The sequence below is a fragment of the Cottoperca gobio genome, chromosome 15 (assembly GCF_900634415.1).
Source record: "Cottoperca gobio chromosome 15, fCotGob3.1, whole genome shotgun sequence".
NCBI lineage: Eukaryota > Metazoa > Chordata > Actinopteri > Perciformes > Bovichtidae > Cottoperca > Cottoperca gobio.
In genome coordinates this window covers 23,508,946-23,527,376 of record NC_041369.1, presented here as the reverse complement: position 1 = coordinate 23,527,376, position 18,431 = coordinate 23,508,946, and the positions used below count along the sequence as shown (strand labels likewise).

At 43.4% G+C, this 18,431-nt stretch overlaps 1 protein-coding gene across 5 annotated transcripts in view; it reads left to right on the top strand.

Annotated features, from left to right (window-relative positions):
* Window positions 1-18,431, top strand: part of LOC115020155 (attractin-like protein 1) — a 229,627-nt gene that overhangs the window by 51,075 nt on the left and 160,121 nt on the right. For 4 of the 5 annotated variants that reach the window (XM_029450077.1, XM_029450076.1, XM_029450079.1 and 1 more), the window contains exons 9-15: window positions 2,634-2,817; window positions 4,731-4,885; window positions 11,610-11,694; window positions 12,808-13,016; window positions 14,803-14,921; window positions 15,651-15,767; window positions 16,303-16,435. In XM_029450077.1, coding sequence (XP_029305937.1) covers window positions 2,634-2,817; window positions 4,731-4,885; window positions 11,610-11,694; window positions 12,808-13,016; window positions 14,803-14,921; window positions 15,651-15,767; window positions 16,303-16,435 — 1,002 coding nt within the window. The remainder of the gene's footprint in view (window positions 1-2,633; window positions 2,818-4,730; window positions 4,886-11,609; window positions 11,695-12,807; window positions 13,017-14,802; window positions 14,922-15,650; window positions 15,768-16,302; window positions 16,436-18,431) is intronic. The other variant, XM_029450080.1, reaches the window with a different exon arrangement.

Here is an 18,431-nt window from a genome sequence, read left to right as displayed (position 1 = left end):
CGTCACAGTAAAGGTTCTACAGCTTGTAGAGACCTGCTGTGTGCAAACTTACAACGTATATGTAGATGAGTGACACTTAGAACTTAATCTTAAAGAATAAAGAACTAAACGTGTTTTCACCACATATGAGGACAGCCCTGTCCTAATGCTTGTTGTCTGGGATACTCCTGCACGTGTCTGGTGCTTTTGCTGTTAATTGTAGTTTCCCTGGTCAGCCTGTAGATGGTGCTGTCACACAGGGCTGTAAACCAGCAGCCTGAATTAAAGGTGGATGTTTGACACATTCTGGAGAGGTAAAACACACACACACACACACACACACACACACACACACACACACACACACACACACACACACACACACACAGAGAGCGGTCATTAAGAAGAGGTGGCGCCCAGGCCGGGAGAAGACACTGATTAATGAATCCAATGCATTCCCTCACTCTCCTCCCTCCCTGTCATCTGTCTCCCTCTCCTCTTCTCACAACCCCCCCCCCGTTCTCGTTCTTCTTCTACGTCCTCTCATCCCCTTCTTTTTCCTTTCATCCTCCAGGCCCCAGATTGTGACCCCCCTCTGTCATCGCTCTCCTCGCTCTCCTCGCTCCCCGTCACCTCCTGCTCCTCTCGCTCACCTTTTCCTTCCTCCTCATGTGTTTATCACTTTCATTTCCACTCACCTCTATCTCTCCCTTCCCTCCGCTCTGTCTGACAATGTCACCGCGTAAGGCTGCAGCGAGCATCATTAGGCTTCTGAGGGAGTCGTGCAGCCTAGAAGTGAACAGAAGCGGAGTGTGAATTATGAGGTAAAAGTATTTAATGACCACTCAGAGAGGCAGGTTCACAGCAATTACCTGCCAGAGATGAGATAAGAGCGGACCTTCTACTGTCGCCCCTCGTTCTCTCACTCTTTTATTCCCTTGTTCTTTGTCTGCTCTTTTCAAAATGAATTCCATCGGCATGTGTTCTGCTGTCTGTTGCTGACTTTGTTTTTCTTCCTTTTCACGTGATGTTTTGATATATGAAAGCCACTATCAGCCACACAAGCATTTCATTTGGACATATGGATCTGTTCAATTTGGTTATTCAACTATTGGACCAACAGTGGGACAATAAACGTGTTCCCTTCTAAATGACGTAATACAGCCACAGTTTCTGATCGCCTCAAACATTCATTTTGCCTTCATGATGCCAACATATGTGGGATAAACTGAACGAAGCCAAGATGAATAGCTCTTATAGTTTATAGTTTGAGTGTAACATTTGGGAAATAGAATAGAATGTGTGTGTATATAATATACTTTTACTAATGTTAGCAACTGGTGTGTGTGTGTGTGTGTGTGTGTGTGTGTGTGGCCTGTGTGTGTGTGTGTGTGTGTGTGTGTGTGTGTGTGTGTGTGTGTGTGTGTGTGTGTGTGTGTGTGTGTGTGTCTCTCTGTTTGGAAGCATTATATCTTAAAGTTATTCCCATACAGTTTGTTGGAGCTTTCTTTGGCGCCATCATGTGGCCATTAATCACAGCTTTTAGGTGTTTGCTAATTATCCAAATTCGATCTTTCATTGAGGTGTGACTTGTCTATTGTGATCTAAACTTCCATAATATAATAATAATTATAACTTTATTAGTATAGCACCTTTCATACAAGAGTAGCAGCCCACAGTGCTTCACAGCAGAACATAAGAATTAGTACGAGATGAGACAGAGTAAGAGCATTTACAGAACAATAATCACAGTGATGATGTAATGAGTCTGAAGCACCATTATACAAATAGCAGATAACGCGTTATGGTTTCCCCGATTGTTAGACTTGTGTTAAACTTCTCTGGTCGATACTTTACTTCCTTTGTCCCCGTTGTACAAAGTAAGTTAAAACACAATCGTCACTGTGAGTCCCAGATTTAGTTTATGGTAAGATCCAGATAAAGCCGTTATTAAACACGCTGCTTTAATCTTTTTAGTCTGAGACCTGACTACTCGTCTTCTCTGCTGTGACTCGTATGATTCTGTCAGATATCTCTCAGGCTAAGGCCTTGTTTCCCTTCTCCGTTCCGTACTTTAAATGATGATGATAACTCATATACGTATGTATCTACATGCTGATTCTTCAGATACATTCCAAGTAAAAAGAGTCATTTAGAGTTGCATGGAGATATTCCCTCTCTGACTGCCTCCTCGTGTGTTTTGTGTTTAATCTTCTCAGGTTCTCTGCTCTCAGTGCTGCTCGTTCTCTCGGGGGCACGTTTTCTCAGGCTTTTGAAGTTCCTCCTGCTTCTAAGTCTTTGTTTTTTGTGTTGTGTCTTTTCTTCATTGGGGGCTTCTCGGATGATGTAATGCCTGCCTGTTTTTTAATAAGATTTTCTATGCACCTGAATTCATCGGTATGCATCACGCTGCTCTAATAAAGGGCCGCTTTTAGTTTAATAAAGTCTCATTTCCTCTGGCCTCTTATTGTTTGGCTCACTTTCCCCGGCTCTCTTCTTCTCTCTTCGCTCACTCCATCTCATCTCCAGAATTAAAAGTTGTTTTGGCATGAAAATGAAGCCAAAGCATCCAAAACTTCTTCAGTGATCAACTTTGATCTTTCTGCACGAGTGTGTTGCATTAATCAGACCGCTCTCTGGTCTCTGTGTCTCAGGGTCGAACTCGTGGCAGGTTGTGTCTGCAGAAGGTGCCGTGGTGCAGGGAGGTTACGGCCACAGCAGCGTGTACGACGAGGCCAGCGGCTGCGTGTTTGTCCACGGGGGATACAAGGCACTGAGCAACAACAAATACGGCCTGGTGGACCACATGTACCGATACCACGTGCACACCAAAACATGGTGAGAACAGAATAATGTGAATATGTATCTATATTATATCGATGTCCTGCAGCAACACTGGAACCTGACATCCATAGAGCGCATATCAGCTGTCTGCATCATTGTATATAAACCCAGTCAATTATCTGAACCGCTTATCTTATCCAGGGCTGCAGAGAGCTGGAGCCCATCCCATGATGCACTAGGTCATATATATATATATATTATTTGAATATATATATATATATATATATATATATATATATAGGAAAAAATATATATATATAAAAAAAAAAAATATTAAAATAAAAAAAAATACAAATATTTACAGTATATATAAAAAAAGATATATATATATTATATCAAGAAAATTAATGAATATATATAAAAAAATTAATACAATTTTATATATATATTAAAATTAAAATGAGTGATAATGCAGTGAAATATATATACATATATGTATAAAAAAATATATATAATATATATAAATATATGCGTCTTTTTTTTGTCTTAAAAACAATGAAACCTGTAATGATAATAATATTTATTCTACTATTATATTGTAACTCTATCAGTGTGCTAGAGTCAGAAAGAGGAGAGGAGGGGGAGAATAGAAGGATCTGACAGGAGGTCTGACCTCAGGTGACCCCTGGCAGATGGATGGGTGAAAGAGGACGCTCGGCTCTATCAGTCTCTCCTCTTCACACACACACACACACACACACACACACACACACACACACACACACACACACACAAATACAGCAGCATATACACACATATGTACACAGACATACACACAACCTGCTGTCTCCCCATGGCTCTCACTTTCCAGATGGAATTTGTTGTCGGAGTCAGGTGTCACTTGAGCTGGTGGAATTTCAGATTCTCAGACTGAAACATTCAGGTGTTAACAGCTACACACAGCTACACACAGCTACACACAGTTACACACAGCTACACACAGTTACACACAGCTACACACAGCTACACACAGTTACACACAGCTACACACAGCTACACACAGCTACACATACACATAGCATCTCTTCTCTGTCAGCAGAACACTCCTGACGTGTACCAGGGCAGGATAGAGTCATTTCCATGACATCTGCATGTTAGTGGTTCCCAGCTGGTCTGGGATCAGGCTCCACTGTTCTCCTCAGTCCTTACTTCCTGGTTCACTCGCATTCAATTTAATAACAATAGCTGTGCTTTAACTTTCGGAGGACGCAGTTTGTGCTGATTCTTTAATCAAATTGCTTTATACTGATAATATGTTACAATGATGATAATTAGTTTCCCCTTATTAATATAACCTGGGTGTACAACATTTTAGAAACACCTCTTGTGACCTCAGATGTCCGCTGTCTAGACACAACGCTAAAGTGTTTAGCTGTGTCCAAACCGTGTCCTAGAGCATTCAGGAGGGACGTGACTTTAAATATCAACTACTTCCACCTGTGTGATGGTCTTTTCACTTGTGATGTTAGACTCCTCACACAACACAGATATGTATCTGGCCCAGTTCTGCCTTAGTGTTCGTCAGCGGAGGGGGCTCATGGTCCTGCTTTGAGAAACTGTCAAATATCAAAGTCTGAGTTGCTGCAGTAATTGAAGAAGCCACAGTTGTTCTCCAATATGTGACCTTTGACCTCAAAGCGGTCACACACAGCAGACTGAGACCTCCTACAATGTCTGTGTGTGTGTGTGTGTGTGTGTGTGTGTGTGTGTGTGTGTGTGTGCTTCCCATCGAAGAACAGTTGGTATGAAGGGCAGTCACCACAGACCAGGTCACAAACCCAGAGAGACGGCACCATGGACACACATGTCACGCACACACAACTGACAGATTAACACTTTCTTAATATGTCTCACTCTGCTGAGTTGCACTCTTTTCCCTGTGTGTGTGTGTGTGTGTGTGTGTGCAGGCTGATCCTCGGGGAGAGTGGTGTGGCGCGGTACCTCCACTCAGCGGTGCTTCTGAGCGGCACGGTGCTGATTTTCGCGGGAAACACTCACAATGACACGTCGCTGAGCAACGGAGCCAAGTGCTTCTCCGCTGACTTCCTGGCGTACGATATAGGTAAGAACAAGTCCTCAATGATCACACACACACACACACACACACACACACACACACACACACACACACACTGTGGCCGGGACTACAGGCCCCTTCCCCTCACACTGTGTCTTTGATACACGTTGATATCAACCACTTCCTGATCTTGTGACTTGCTCACCTGGTGAGGCAACACATCATCACTCCTCACATACGGCAGCTTGGTCTACGCTTCAAACTCTACTGGGTACGTGCAACTCTAGCGTGGACGTGTTGAGGACGGCGTGTCATCTTCCACTCGTTGCATACACACAGCTTTTTCAAAATAAACTTAGTTAAACTTACTTGGCTAAAATAAGCCATCTATGTGAAATAAGTATGTTTGTTTACATAACTGTTCCTAGTTAAGTAGGTAAAATACGCAACAGTAAGGTAAAATGTTTTGGACTCGTACGTCACCGTTCACCATGTTTAACTCCAGGTACTTTAGACAAACACACACACACACACACACGCTGCCACGATGACCCTCAGAGAAACTACATGTTATTTGGCTCTTATTAGACATTCACAGCGCTGTCTTCACACAGAAACACACACACATACACATGTTGTGTGTGAATCATGCAGCAGTAGCACTTGATTCCCTTAATGGTGCATACTGTATGAGAAGAGGGTCAGAGGAAGAGAGGGAGTTTCAGTAACAAAGTACAAAAGAATGTAAAAGACGAGTGTGTGACGGGGGAACCGGGAGTGTTAGCATACAGAGGGATAGCTGGAGAGGATGGATGATTAAGGATCCCATTACAGACCCAGTTGCACCGTAGAGCAGATGGCACAAGGATGTTTCCACCCCTCGACAGGGACGGAGAAATGGAAGGATGAAGGGAGCAGGAGAGAAACAACAGGGAGCATAGAGATGAACAGAAATGAAGACAGAAGGGGGGAAGACATTAAAGATGGATGTATACGCAGGGAGAAAGGTGCTCTGAGGTGCAGAGAGAGAGGGAAGAGACGAGGGGAAAACGTAGAGAGTGGAGATGAAGAAAGACATTTTAACTGACTTTTTCTGGAGATTTCAGTTGTGACTAAGTCCCATACTTAGGGGATTTCCTTTATCTCCCTTGTCACTCTCTGCTGTAAATGACAGAATAAAGAGGAAGTGGCAGGGAAGATATTGGTGAGATAAAGCAGTGAATGTGAGGAAGCAATAAGAAGAAATGAAAGAGCATTGAGGAAGGAGAGCGGGCTGCACAGAGCAAGAGAGAAATAAAGAGTAAATGAAGGAGGGATTTAGGGAGAGAAAGGGAAGTACTGACTTCTGTGGAGGAGAATTACCTGAAGACAATAAAGGAATGGCAGGATAAAGCAGGCGATAAGCTTGTGAATAAAAGACTAAATTAGAGGTAATAAACAATAAAACATTTGTTTACAGAGCGTCTTAGGGAAGGTGTTGTCTATGCGTTCTCCTCTCCCCATCAACACTCACAATAAGTGTCTCTTTACATGTCCCTCACCTCTGCACAAATACACCCTGTCTTTATACATATCATCATTTATTCATTACCTCTCGCATCTGCAGATCAGCACAACTTTATTGTCCACGAGCAACCTCTCTACCTCACCGCAGAGACACAGACGGGAGGGGGGGGAGTGGTGGAAAGAAACAAAACAAAAGGAAAGCAGATGAAGGGAGCGTGAGAGGAACATGCTACAGTGAGAGATGCTGTGTTTTAGGCTTTTAGGGCCAAACTGGAGCGGACTACAATGGTGCTCCTGCAAATATGATATGTACTGTTTATAAAATATCACTATTAAAAGGCTAAAGTAAAGAGATATAAAATATCACCATTAAAAGGCTAAAGTAAAGAGATATAAAATATCACCATTAAAAGGCTAAAGTAAAGAGATATAAAATATCACTATTAAAAGGCTAAAGTAAAGAGATATAAAATATCACTATTAAAAGGCTAAAGTAAAGAGATATAAAATATCACTATTAAAAGGCTAAAGTAAAGAGATATAAAATATCACCATTAAAAGGCTAAAGTAAAGAGATATAAAATATCACCATTAAAAGGCTAAAGTAAAGAGATATAAAATATCACTATTAAAAGGCTAAAGTAAAGAGACATAAAATATCACTATTAAAAGGCTAAAGTAAAGAGATATAAAATATCACCATTAAAAGGCTAAAGTAAAAAGATATGATTTTAGTTTTGAAGATATTGAGCGAGCTTGCCTCCCTAATGTCTGCAGGTAAAGTGTTCCATAGCTTTGGTGCATAATTGATAAAGGATGCATCCCCAATTTTCTTTTGGATGTTTCTGGGAACATTTAATAAACCAGTAGTGGATGATCGGAATGTTCTTGGGGGCACATAGTAGATTAGAGAGTTGGCAGTGTAACTTGGTGCGGTTCTGTTTAGGGCTTTGTATACAAGAAGGAGGACCTTAAAGTCTAAAAGTTACTGGAAGCCAGTGTAGAGCGGCTAACACTGGACTATATATACGATATATGCAGATACGTTTTTTTAACTGAACCAAACAGGTTAGGTGTGAAAGCAACCTAATTCTGGTTCTCGTATATATAAATGAACCTCTTGACTCCGTTAGCTATATCAACAAGTACAGAATACGTTGTCTGCCTTCATGAATGACACAAAAAGCTGAGACCCCTGTCAGTAGAGCGATGTCATTTGTCAGCGCTTCCTGTACCACATTGTGGAATCACCTCAGTCTCTGTGCAGATATCGGGTGCATCCCAAGTCTCTTACATTCGTCTCCATGCATCCATGCAGGGAATAAACTCAGCTGCAGCGTCCAATCAATTTCTGATATCCAGTAAGGGGGCGTGCTGGCTGGTAGAAGATTTCCGTGAAGGTTGCTCTCGTGTATCCTCGCTTCTCTGAACAAAAATATAAGCTTTGAGACGGTCTTCAAGATGGCACACCAGATCGACTTCCAGGTCGAGCGAGAAGCGAGGAAATATCAAATAAGAGACTTGGGATGAACCCAACATGGCAGTACCTGTAACACACTCGGTCCTTTTCTTGAGAGGGTTCAGCAGTATGTTGTAGCAGGATAACAGACACACTACAGTCTGTGGAGAGGGCAGACTGACTCACTACAGACACACTACAGTCTGTGGTTCAGCTCAAGACTTACTTTTCTTACTGTGGTGATGCTAAACAGTCCAACAACCCAGAGAGGGATTATGTGGAATTAAACTCTGAGCCAGTGTGGTGAATGTTTAACACACTGAGGGTTGTGGTGAGATTAAGAAACAATAAAGCAGAGTCAACAAAAGAGATATCGCCCAGCTCCTCTCCTTGTTTCCTCTCCTTGTTTCTTCTCCTTGCTTCCTCTCCTTGTTTCTTCTCCTTGTTTCCTCTCCTTGTTTCCTCTCCTTGTTTCCTCTCATGTCCTCTACTTGTTTCCTCTCCTTGTTTCCGCTCCTTGTTTCCTCTCCTCTCCTCCTCTGTCCTCCTTGTTTCCTCTCCTTTCCCCTTGTTGTTTCCTCTCCTCCCCTCCACTTCCCTGTCCATGTTTCCTCTCCTTGTTTCCTCTCCTTGTTTCCTCTCCTCTGTCCTCTCCTTGTTTCCTCTCCTTGTTTCCTCTCCTCCTCTGTCCTCTCCTTGTTTCCTCTCCTCCTCTGTCCTCTCCTTGTTTCCTCTCCTCCTCTGTCCTCTCCTTGTTTCCTCTCCTTGTTTCCTCTCCTCCTCTGTCCTCTCCTTGTTTCCTCTCCTTGTTTCCTCTCCTCCTCTGTCCTCTCCTTGTTTCCTCTCCTTGTTTCCTCCCCTCCTCTGCCTCCTCTCTCGTCTCTCCAGGAGATAATTAATTAGTTCCACCTGTGGAAGTCACTTCTCTCCATCCCTTGCTGCGTCTTCATTGGCTCCTCCGTTCCTTCCTGCCTCCACACTCTCTGCGAGCGGAGAGGTTTCGAGCACTAATTTGTTTTTGTTTTGCCGCGCTAACCTTGGAGGGGCGACGCAACGTTATTAGCTTCTCCTGCTCTTCTGCTGCCACACATTAGATTCAGGTCGACACGGAAGGCACTTTTCATTTGGATTTAATTCTCCCTCTCACCCTGCAGCTCTCCCCCCCCTCCCCCCTCCTCTCCTCCCCTCAAACCTGCCACCCTCACACTTCTAATTAGATTTGGGGGGAAAATGAACTCTGATTAAAAACGTGGTCCTCTCCAACTTGACACACCACAGGCACACACCCACACACTGTCTGCTGCACACACACACACACACACACACACACACACACACACACACACACACACACACACACACACACACAGACACCTGACACCAACACACACACATGGCACAGCCCACTGAAAAGCCCAGGGCAGGCTGGGAGCTTGTTTGGAAGATGTTGGGAGCTGTGAAATGTTGGAGGAGCAAACAGTAGCTCTTCCTCCTCGTCCTCCTCGTCCCCGTCCTCCTCCTCCTCCTCCTCCTCCTCCTCCTCCATTAGTGCAGATCCGATCAAACTGTCAATCAGCCCAGCCCGCCTGCCTGCTTCGATCTGGTCTCATGATTTCTTTCTCTGTCCCACCATGCATTATTAACACAGATTTTCTCATATCCTGAGAGGAAATTAAAATTGTGTCTGTGTGTGTGTGTGTGTGTCTGTCTGTGTGTATGTGTATATGTGTGTGTGTTGTGGCTGATCAGTATCCCTTGAGCCAGCAGTTCCTTGGTGAACAATTTGGCAGCTTCAATCTCAGGGTGTGTACGTGTGTGTTAGTGTGTGTGTGTGTGTGTGTGTGTGTGTGTGTGTGTGCGTGTGTGTGTGTGTGTGTGTGTGTATGTGTGTGTGTGTGTGTACAGCATATGAGATCAAAAGTCACTGATGCTGTAATCTTGTTATTTTTTATTTAGAGGTAGAAGTTTACAGCTGTGGTTGGAGGTTCTTTGTTTAAACTTCACCAGCGTTGCCGGACTATTGATTGACATGAACGAATAAGACGAGGAACAAGCTGCAAGTTCTTTTACATTTAACAAACTGTTTGTAACATTAAACGCACAGAAACATTATGTGCAGAAAGGATCAACGCTTCCTGCTTTATGCTGTCGAAGTGAACACATCCTACTTAAAGGGGACACATCATGAAACACCTTCAGGTATCTGGAGTGCCAACACAAACAAGACATAAGACAACCCAGATGTGGATCCCCTTCCTGTGTCACATACAGGCTCCTTAGAGCACACGGCCCCCCCTCTGAGGATCTCCACCCATGAGAACTTCCTTTGCAATCAGAGCAGACTTTCTCAGGAGGCGCTAAAGACACAGACAGATGGTGAATACAGGAATATTCAGACGGACCGTATGAGAAAAATAAGATCTATTTTGAACATTAAAAATGTTCCTGTGTGAATCCTGTATCTGCCGGGCGTGTAGCCTCATTGCTACACATCATACAGCTGTCTAAACAATCAGCACGAGATGTAGAACACATCTCCACACATTGAAATCTGTTGAAATACCTTCTTCACAATGTTATATCTTATCATATTATATTGTTCTCCAGCTCAACGTCCTGGTGTCTGCTCCACGTGTCGACTGGCACAGGTCATTGCACATAAATGGTACTTTCTTTCAATATGAATGTTGTTTCTGCACTGACTTCACTGCAAACAGATGCAAACAGAATGAGGACAACGGATCAGTACCACGTTCATGTCTGTGCCTGAAGCTCGGAGGAGGGAACGACACCTCAGCCTCTGCTCAAAGTTTATACATCTGTAGCACCTTTCTTATTAATGATTTTGCTTAAAGAGAGAAAAATGTCAAAATATCATGTAAGAAAACATGGAGAGTATTTACAACTTCTTTAACAACAAATCATATATTTAATATTTTAAAGACCAGCTTGTTTGACTGACCTTTAACCCCTGCTGGTGATATGAACTCCTTGCTCTTGCCCCCCCTTCCCTTTTATGCAGTGTCCTCTGCGGCGTCCCTTCCTCTTAAACAAGCGCTCCCTATTAGCACACGGCTTAACGAGGTCGTTAGCAACCTGGCGTCCCCGACTCTCCCGGCTCTGCATTACGTTCAGGGAAGGCTCATCTGCCTAAATGTGACATTTACACTGACACACACACACACACACACACACACACACACACACACACACACACACACACACACACACACACACACATAATGGGAGCACGTCGGGTCATTAACACATCACAGATATAAATACACAGAGTTGATGGCGTCAGTGATAAGTAAAGAGAGAAGTACTTTATGATGAGCTGTGGTGGTAGGGACTGTTTTATGGAGTCGTCTCTAAGATTATCGTCCCGCTCTTCTTCACATCAACATCATTTAATGTCAAAGGTTTTGATAACGACTTCTTGTTCCTCGGGGTTTACGTGGGGGTCACGATGTGTCCTGTCACTCTATTAGAGTTACGACTGCATGACACGAGAAGAAACCATCAGTAACATACGAGTGCTTTAGTCTGCGTTTGTTTTAATCTAATTACAGGAATGTTAATGTTACAGTAAACAATGTAATGTAATGGTGCAACTCCAACTGTGTGGAGGGAAGGCTCCTTAAATATACAGAAGTTCTATCAAGACATCATATTATCAGCTTTAGAAACACTAAATATTACTTTGTAAACTAACCGTCGTCACACAACCCTCTGCCTGACCTTTAACACGTGTGTGTGTGTGTGTGTGTGTGTGTGTGTGTGTGTGTGTTTGCTTCTCTCCAGCTTGTGACGAGTGGACCGTCCTCCCCAGGCCGAGGCTGCACCGGGACGCCAACCGCTTTGGACATTCTGCCGTGGTTAACAACGGGTGAGCTTCCTGAAGTCCTCTGTAGTTCATCACTGCCAAACTCCATGTGTGACAAACACTGCTCCCCTCTGCAGAACATCTGAGTACTACAACGCCTGGGGAGGGACAGGGGTGGGGGGGGGGGGGTGAAGGTTGATCTCGCAAAACTTCTCATTGCTTTTGCATGTAGTGAATATGACGTCTACAGGAGCAGCCGTCACACTTGTGCACTTTAGCTTTCAATGGTAGAGTTTGAGCCGTCTCTGCCAAAGTAGCGTCAGATGTTTCTAATTTATGTAAAAACTGTGCCATCTGCCATAATCTACTGAACTCAATGATGTATATGTGCAAATAAAAGCCATGCATTCACGATGCACTCTCCCTGCACAGTTTGCACACCCTCGTCATGTCTTCCTGCCGTGTCCTCGAAGTTTTGGAAGTGTCAGTTGACTTTCTTCTCTGCGTCTCTCTTTCACAGGTTGTGGTTTTGTTGTGACGATTGTTTATGGATTGATGTCTTTATCTGGATGTTATATTTAGTTTCAGTTTACACTTCTCTTGTCACTCCTCCCTCTGCTGCCTCCTCTGAAGCTCTGTGTTTAGAAACCTGGGCCGTGTCTCTGCCACCATCACGTCTATATGTGGATGTTTGTCGTGCTCCTCTCTCCTTCACTAACCTTATTTACACCTTCTTTGTATAGATACGATGTACATATGCACTATGCATTTCTCTTGTATACCTTTCCCATTGTTCAGGCTGTAGCTCTATATTACGCTTCACACAGGAAAGTTTCACAATCCAGTTGTTCCGTCCTGGAGCTGCAGTTTCTACAGCAGTCTGGATGTGGTTCTTGTATCTGCTGACACTTAAAGCTCAAACAACACAAATGAACACGAGTGGCTTTTTATAATCACATTTTATAAGCAGGATATTGCTGCAAGAGTTCTACCACGATGCAGCGACTTATTGCTGAACCATTTAACCACCAGAAGTTCAAAAGACCAGCTTGAATGGACCTTCACGAGGTTCTCCTGCTGTCTTAACATGTCTTCACCTGTCTTCATCTCTTTAAGACTAACACTACCTCACTGTAGCGTGTGCCTCCTGTTTAACCCTCTGTGTATCTTCTTCAGCTCCATGTACATCTTTGGAGGTTTTTCGGGCCTCCTTCTGAACGACGTGCTGGCCTACACCCCTCCGTCCTGCCTGGCCTTTTCTACCCCAGCTTTGTGTGCCGCTGCTGGGCCGGGCGTTCGCTGCCACTGGGTCAACGGTAGATGTGTCCCCTGGGAGCCAAGAACACCCGAGCAGGACTTCCCTGCTTTTTGCCCTGCGCAGCCTGGTACGTTCCACCGGCCCGTTCTTTACCTCGTGTTACTTTCTTTCTAAATATTTCCCCTGAAATGTTCAGCACAAGCTGTTGAAGAGTTGCTCCCAGAAGACCAATCTTCTCATGAGCATGATAATCATTCTGAAGGGTTTGGCTTCTGAAGTTTGTTTGCATTCTGTAATTATGGGAACAGAAGGTCAATGCTGCAACAATTACCTAAAACCTAAGGTAATTAGGTTCAGCCCCCCCCCCCCCTCATCTGTCTCTGCCAGGTTTCAGATGTAGTCTCTTCTCCAGGTATTCTGGCTGCTCACTGCAGGTTTGAATAAAAAGCAATCATGCTAATAGTTGCAGCGTCAGTTTTAAATGCGACAGTGCACATGGAAGGACTACTGTAACGGACTGCACAATGTTTTCACGTTTACTACAAATCTATACTTTACATACATTTCATATAATTACCCGTCACTGTGTTTTTCTTACGGAAAGCATAAAAGCTCAGCGCCAGCCGAGCGTACGTCTCGTTCTCGCCTGCGGGGGAATTCAGCACATCTGGCACAAGCATGCACGTGGACTCGAAGATGAACTCATTAGAGTTTAGGTCAAAGGTCAAAGTCCCTGCGACCTCACAAAACACGTTTTCTCTTACCATAACTCAAGAATTAATATGGTAATTATGACCATTTCACACACGTGTCTAATGGGATGAGATGATGAAGTGATGACATTTTGGAAAGATATGGACGTAAACTGCAATTTGACAGACGCATACAACCGCCAGGAGGTCATTCTAGTTGTGGGCTTATTATCCCAGATAATAAAGTGCTTACTTTTCAAATCAAACTGCTTTACCACATGAAGAAATGTGTAACAAAAAGAGTCTGCTCGTTGATCCCCATGCGTTATGGAAATAAATAATAAATGGAAATCAGATTTGGTTGATGGCTGCCAAAACTGTGGAATACAGATACAGAACAAACAAACACAAACACCACAGCCTCCCCTCAGAGCGCGGTGGAAGTGACTGATTAACATGTCCCAGATGAGCCTGGACTTTAATCTCACATGCATGTTTATTCCACACACGACGGCACATCTTGTGTAAATGACCACATTTAAATAAAGCTGCATAATAACATAACTGCCGTGTGCAAATGCCTTTTTAATCACATCCAAACATGGTAATTACATGCTCCTTTACACTTCATCAAAGCATTACTCTCCTGCACATGGCCGCCGCATGAGTCTGCAGTCAGACACCAGACATTTGGGCCTGATGGACATTCCTACGCTGCTCGTGCTTTTCAGACGGATACCAGACTTTTTACTCCTTTGCTGAACACGTGTCGGATCTTTAAACACATTTATAAGCCTGTTATGATTACTGCCTATTGATCAGTGCACTTCTAATTAGAACTGAATTCCCAGCTGATGTATGAATCTTCTCTAATATAGCAAGAAGTGAGAAGTTCACTCTCTGGAAAGGGAGATGGAGGAATGAGACGTTTTACTTGTCAGAGAGAGTTAGTGCTATGACAGCTACAGACTGCAGAGCGTTAAGTGTTAAAGATCTCACATTAAAGCTGTTTCTGCTGAAGTCTGTTCCTCACTACTCGGGCACCTGCTCCATGCACTCCATTTGCATTTCTTCTTAATCTCTGACGCATTCATTGATGTCATTATTATACCACTACACGACAACACAAATACAAGCTGGTGTGCTAAATGCTGTGTGTGTGTGTGTGTGTGTGTGTGTGTGTGTGTGTGTGTGTGTGTGTGTGTGTGTGTGTGTGTCCAGACAGTACAGATGAGCAGTGCTTCCGGTTCTCAGACTGTGCGAGCTGCACCGCCAACACACAGGACTGCCAGTGGTGTGAGGACAGGAAGTGTATATCTGCATCCAGTAACTGCACCGTGGTGAGTCCTCTCTGCAGAGTGGTCATCTTAGACATGTTTGTCTGAATGAAGGTCAAAATAATTCATATAGGTTTATCTTATCCCACAGATGTGTTGAATCTTATTCTAATTGGTCACTACAGTCTCTTCTTCTGAATAACAGCCCGCTGCTATGGACACACTTCTGTCTCTGGACCATTTTATATCAGTGAAATCATTTTTAAATCAATATTTTGTGTCGAATTATTGATTGATTTCATAAGTAGCTGTGTAATAAGTGGGATTAAGTGCAGCGAGCTGCTCGTTCAGGGTGATTCAAGTCCTGCATCACCCTGTCGGGGTTCATTTTGCAATAACGACCCGCTCGCTGCACATTACCCCGCACATATTTTAGCCTCTCAAGCGTTTTAAAATTCTAATTCAAACGATGATTTATTTTCAGATGTGATTTGAGGTAATATTTATATGAATAACTTTGGCTCAATGAGTTCTGTCCTCTTCGCTCATTTTGTTTTTTCTCTGTCTCTTTCTCTATTTTTACTCCCAACCTGCTTTCTCTGTCTCTCTCTGTGTATGTGTGTCTGCATGTTGCTTTTGTCTGCTTGTTTGCTTGGCTGGGTTTAAATATGAATCTGTGAATGAATCTGTGTGTGTGTGTGTGTGTGTGTGTGTGTGTGTGTGTGTGTGTGTGTGTGTGTGTGTGTGTGTGTGTGTGTGTGTGTGTGTGTGTGTGTGTGTGTGTGTGTGTAGCTGACTCTGGAGCTGGCACAGCAGCATGGCGGCGCTCTGTCTCTGTCTCGCCCACCAACCATGTTGTCTGAACATCAGCTGAGCTTGTGGAAGCATGGAGCCAGAAGGAGGGGGCATGTGTGTATTATTTGACACTTCCTGTTAGGCTGCAGGTCGGGCTGCAGCAGGTTGAGATCAGAGTTCAGGGCAGTCTCTTAGTTTTTATGGAAATTAGGGTGAATCTAAATCCAGATGAACTATAATTTCTGTTTTCTAAGGCTGAAACATAGTAACTGACACATGGTTAATTCACTTTGTCGGGACACTTTGTAAGGAAAACAGTGTAGTGTAGTGTAAGCGACATGAACACAGCACTAAAACAAGTCCATCTCAGTTTAACGTGTCCCTCGTATTGATCTCTCTTCTCACTCTGCATGTTCTGTTTGTCTGTGTGATCCCTGGGACCATCACACTTCATTCCACCCTTATGTTGCACATCGTATTGATTCCTTCAGGTTCATTGCATTTACAGTAAAAGAGGACACCAGTGATGGAGTTTAACTGGCCTTATATTGTTTCCTGTGTGTGTGTGTGTGTGTGTGTGTGTGTGTGTGTGTGTGTGTGTGTGTGTGTGTGTGTGTGTGTGTGTGTGTGTGTGTGTGTGTGTTTGAAGTCGGTGAAGGACTCGTCCAGCTGTAAGCGCAGGGAGGAGCAGGAGTGTTTCAGACGGGCCAACTGCAGGAGCTGCTCCCTCAACGTCAACTGTCAGTGGGAGCTGCAGCAGCAGGAGTGTCAAGCACTTCCTGGTGAGGACACACACTCATGCACACACAGACAACCAGCATGCATGAAGTGTTCCACACACACCATCACGAATGCACACATGGCAGTTGCATGAAACATATGTTTTTAAGATTTCTCTATCTGATCCAACAGGCACAACAATGTATTGTTTCATGAAGTGAGTCACTGCCAGGGTTGGATTACTTTGATATGTCAGTTACTGGATACAAATGACATGGAAGTTGAAATGAAACATTGAACATATTGCACTTTATGTTAAACATTAGACACAGCCACGCAAATTTGACTTGCAAATAAAATGCACTTTATATATTCAGCCTTCACAGTTGTTCCAATCCCTTATTCTGTACTTACTTTACTAACTCGTGACCTAATTACCCTTAAAAACAGTACTGGCACAAACGAGTGCACTGTTTGTATGAATAGTTAAGAGGTAATAACATTGGCTATCATGAAAAAAGTTTCATACTTGACATGAAACCTTGACAATGAAACTATAATCTAATCTAATGACACGTTATACATATAGTTGTCTTTGTAATCTGATTACGTACTCCTGATTCCATGTCATCCGTTACTACCCAGCTCTGTTCTGTTCCAGCTCAAATACATGAAGCTCATTTTATTCTGAGTAAATCTTAAAACAAATACTTTTCTTTTTAAACTTGGCACCTGTGAATTGGTTCCTGAGGCAGGTGGAGACATTATGTGCATAAACTGTTTAATAAACGCACTGTGGATCTTTTTGAATACATTTGGGCTTTGAGATGAATAAAGTTGATGGATTCATCACTAAGACTCTGGCAGTGTAAGCTCGTCACTGAAGTGAATGTATTTTTCAAAGCCATTGAAGGATGAGCTGTTGAACATACAGTACGACAGACACAGGCAGCTTCAGTTCCCACACTAACTGCATATTATTAGTGCTTTTCACAAGTCAACACTCTTATACATCCATGCAGGCATGTTCACAGCGAGGATTAGCATACCTTCAGAAGCATACGCTCCCTTCAGCTGCAGAGGGAAGTAGGCCAATTAGAAGTGTTTACTGGATGTTCTGAATATGGATCCTCGGCTGACTAACGAACTTGAGTCCACAAAGTCCTCCACGCTCCGCTCCACGCTGCTGTGGAGCCTTCAGCTAGAGCTGCTTTCAGTTTGACTTTGGCGCGACCATGACTGAGGGCAAAAGAAATACCCTTGCTATTTGGATCCACAGATGATCCTGTTCCATGCTCTGCTGTATTGTGCTAAGGGCCTGCTAGCTAGCGTTCTCTGCTATGAATTGGAAGTTTGCAGTAGCTTTAAGCAGAGGTTGGTATTGTGTTTGCTCCTTTTCTTCTGTCCACATCAAGGCCCTGTAGCCGAACATATCCTCCCACTTCGCTTTGATTTGAAATAGTTAGCCGGCTCTGTTCTTAGAGAGGTAAATTACTACATTTGGAGCACTGGTTTGTAATCCAGAAAGGAGGGTTTTGGTATTTTGCTGGTCAAAATGCATCTGTGTATCTAAATCTGGGCTAAATATGTTAGAGTTATAGATGGATTACATACAATCAGTGTGCCAACACCCTTTACATGACTATACTTCAACATGTACTTTGGGCCTGAGGCACGTTTAAATTAAGTCTTTTTAAACACAGGGCTTATTTACTGTTCAGAGTCGCTCGTTCTGTAGCTTGGCAGTATATTTTCCTTGCGATATATCTTGTTTATTGTTGAGAGTTAGGAAGCCAGAGAAAGCTATTTGTTCCTCTATTTAGTTTAAAGCTTGTCGGCGTAGTGGAGTGGAGTATAAAACAAATCTGAACTTCTGCTCCTGAGCATCAGGCGAGATTTGCATCTCGAAAGTTGCTCAACTTTCCCATGCGACTGGTGCCAGCGTGTGTGTTGTGGTTATTTAAAGTTGAATGACTGGCATACTGTCCAGTCTTTGTATGCGTGGATGGAAATTAATAAAGCTATTTAGGAGGTGGCCTTTAAAGGTTCACGGGCCAC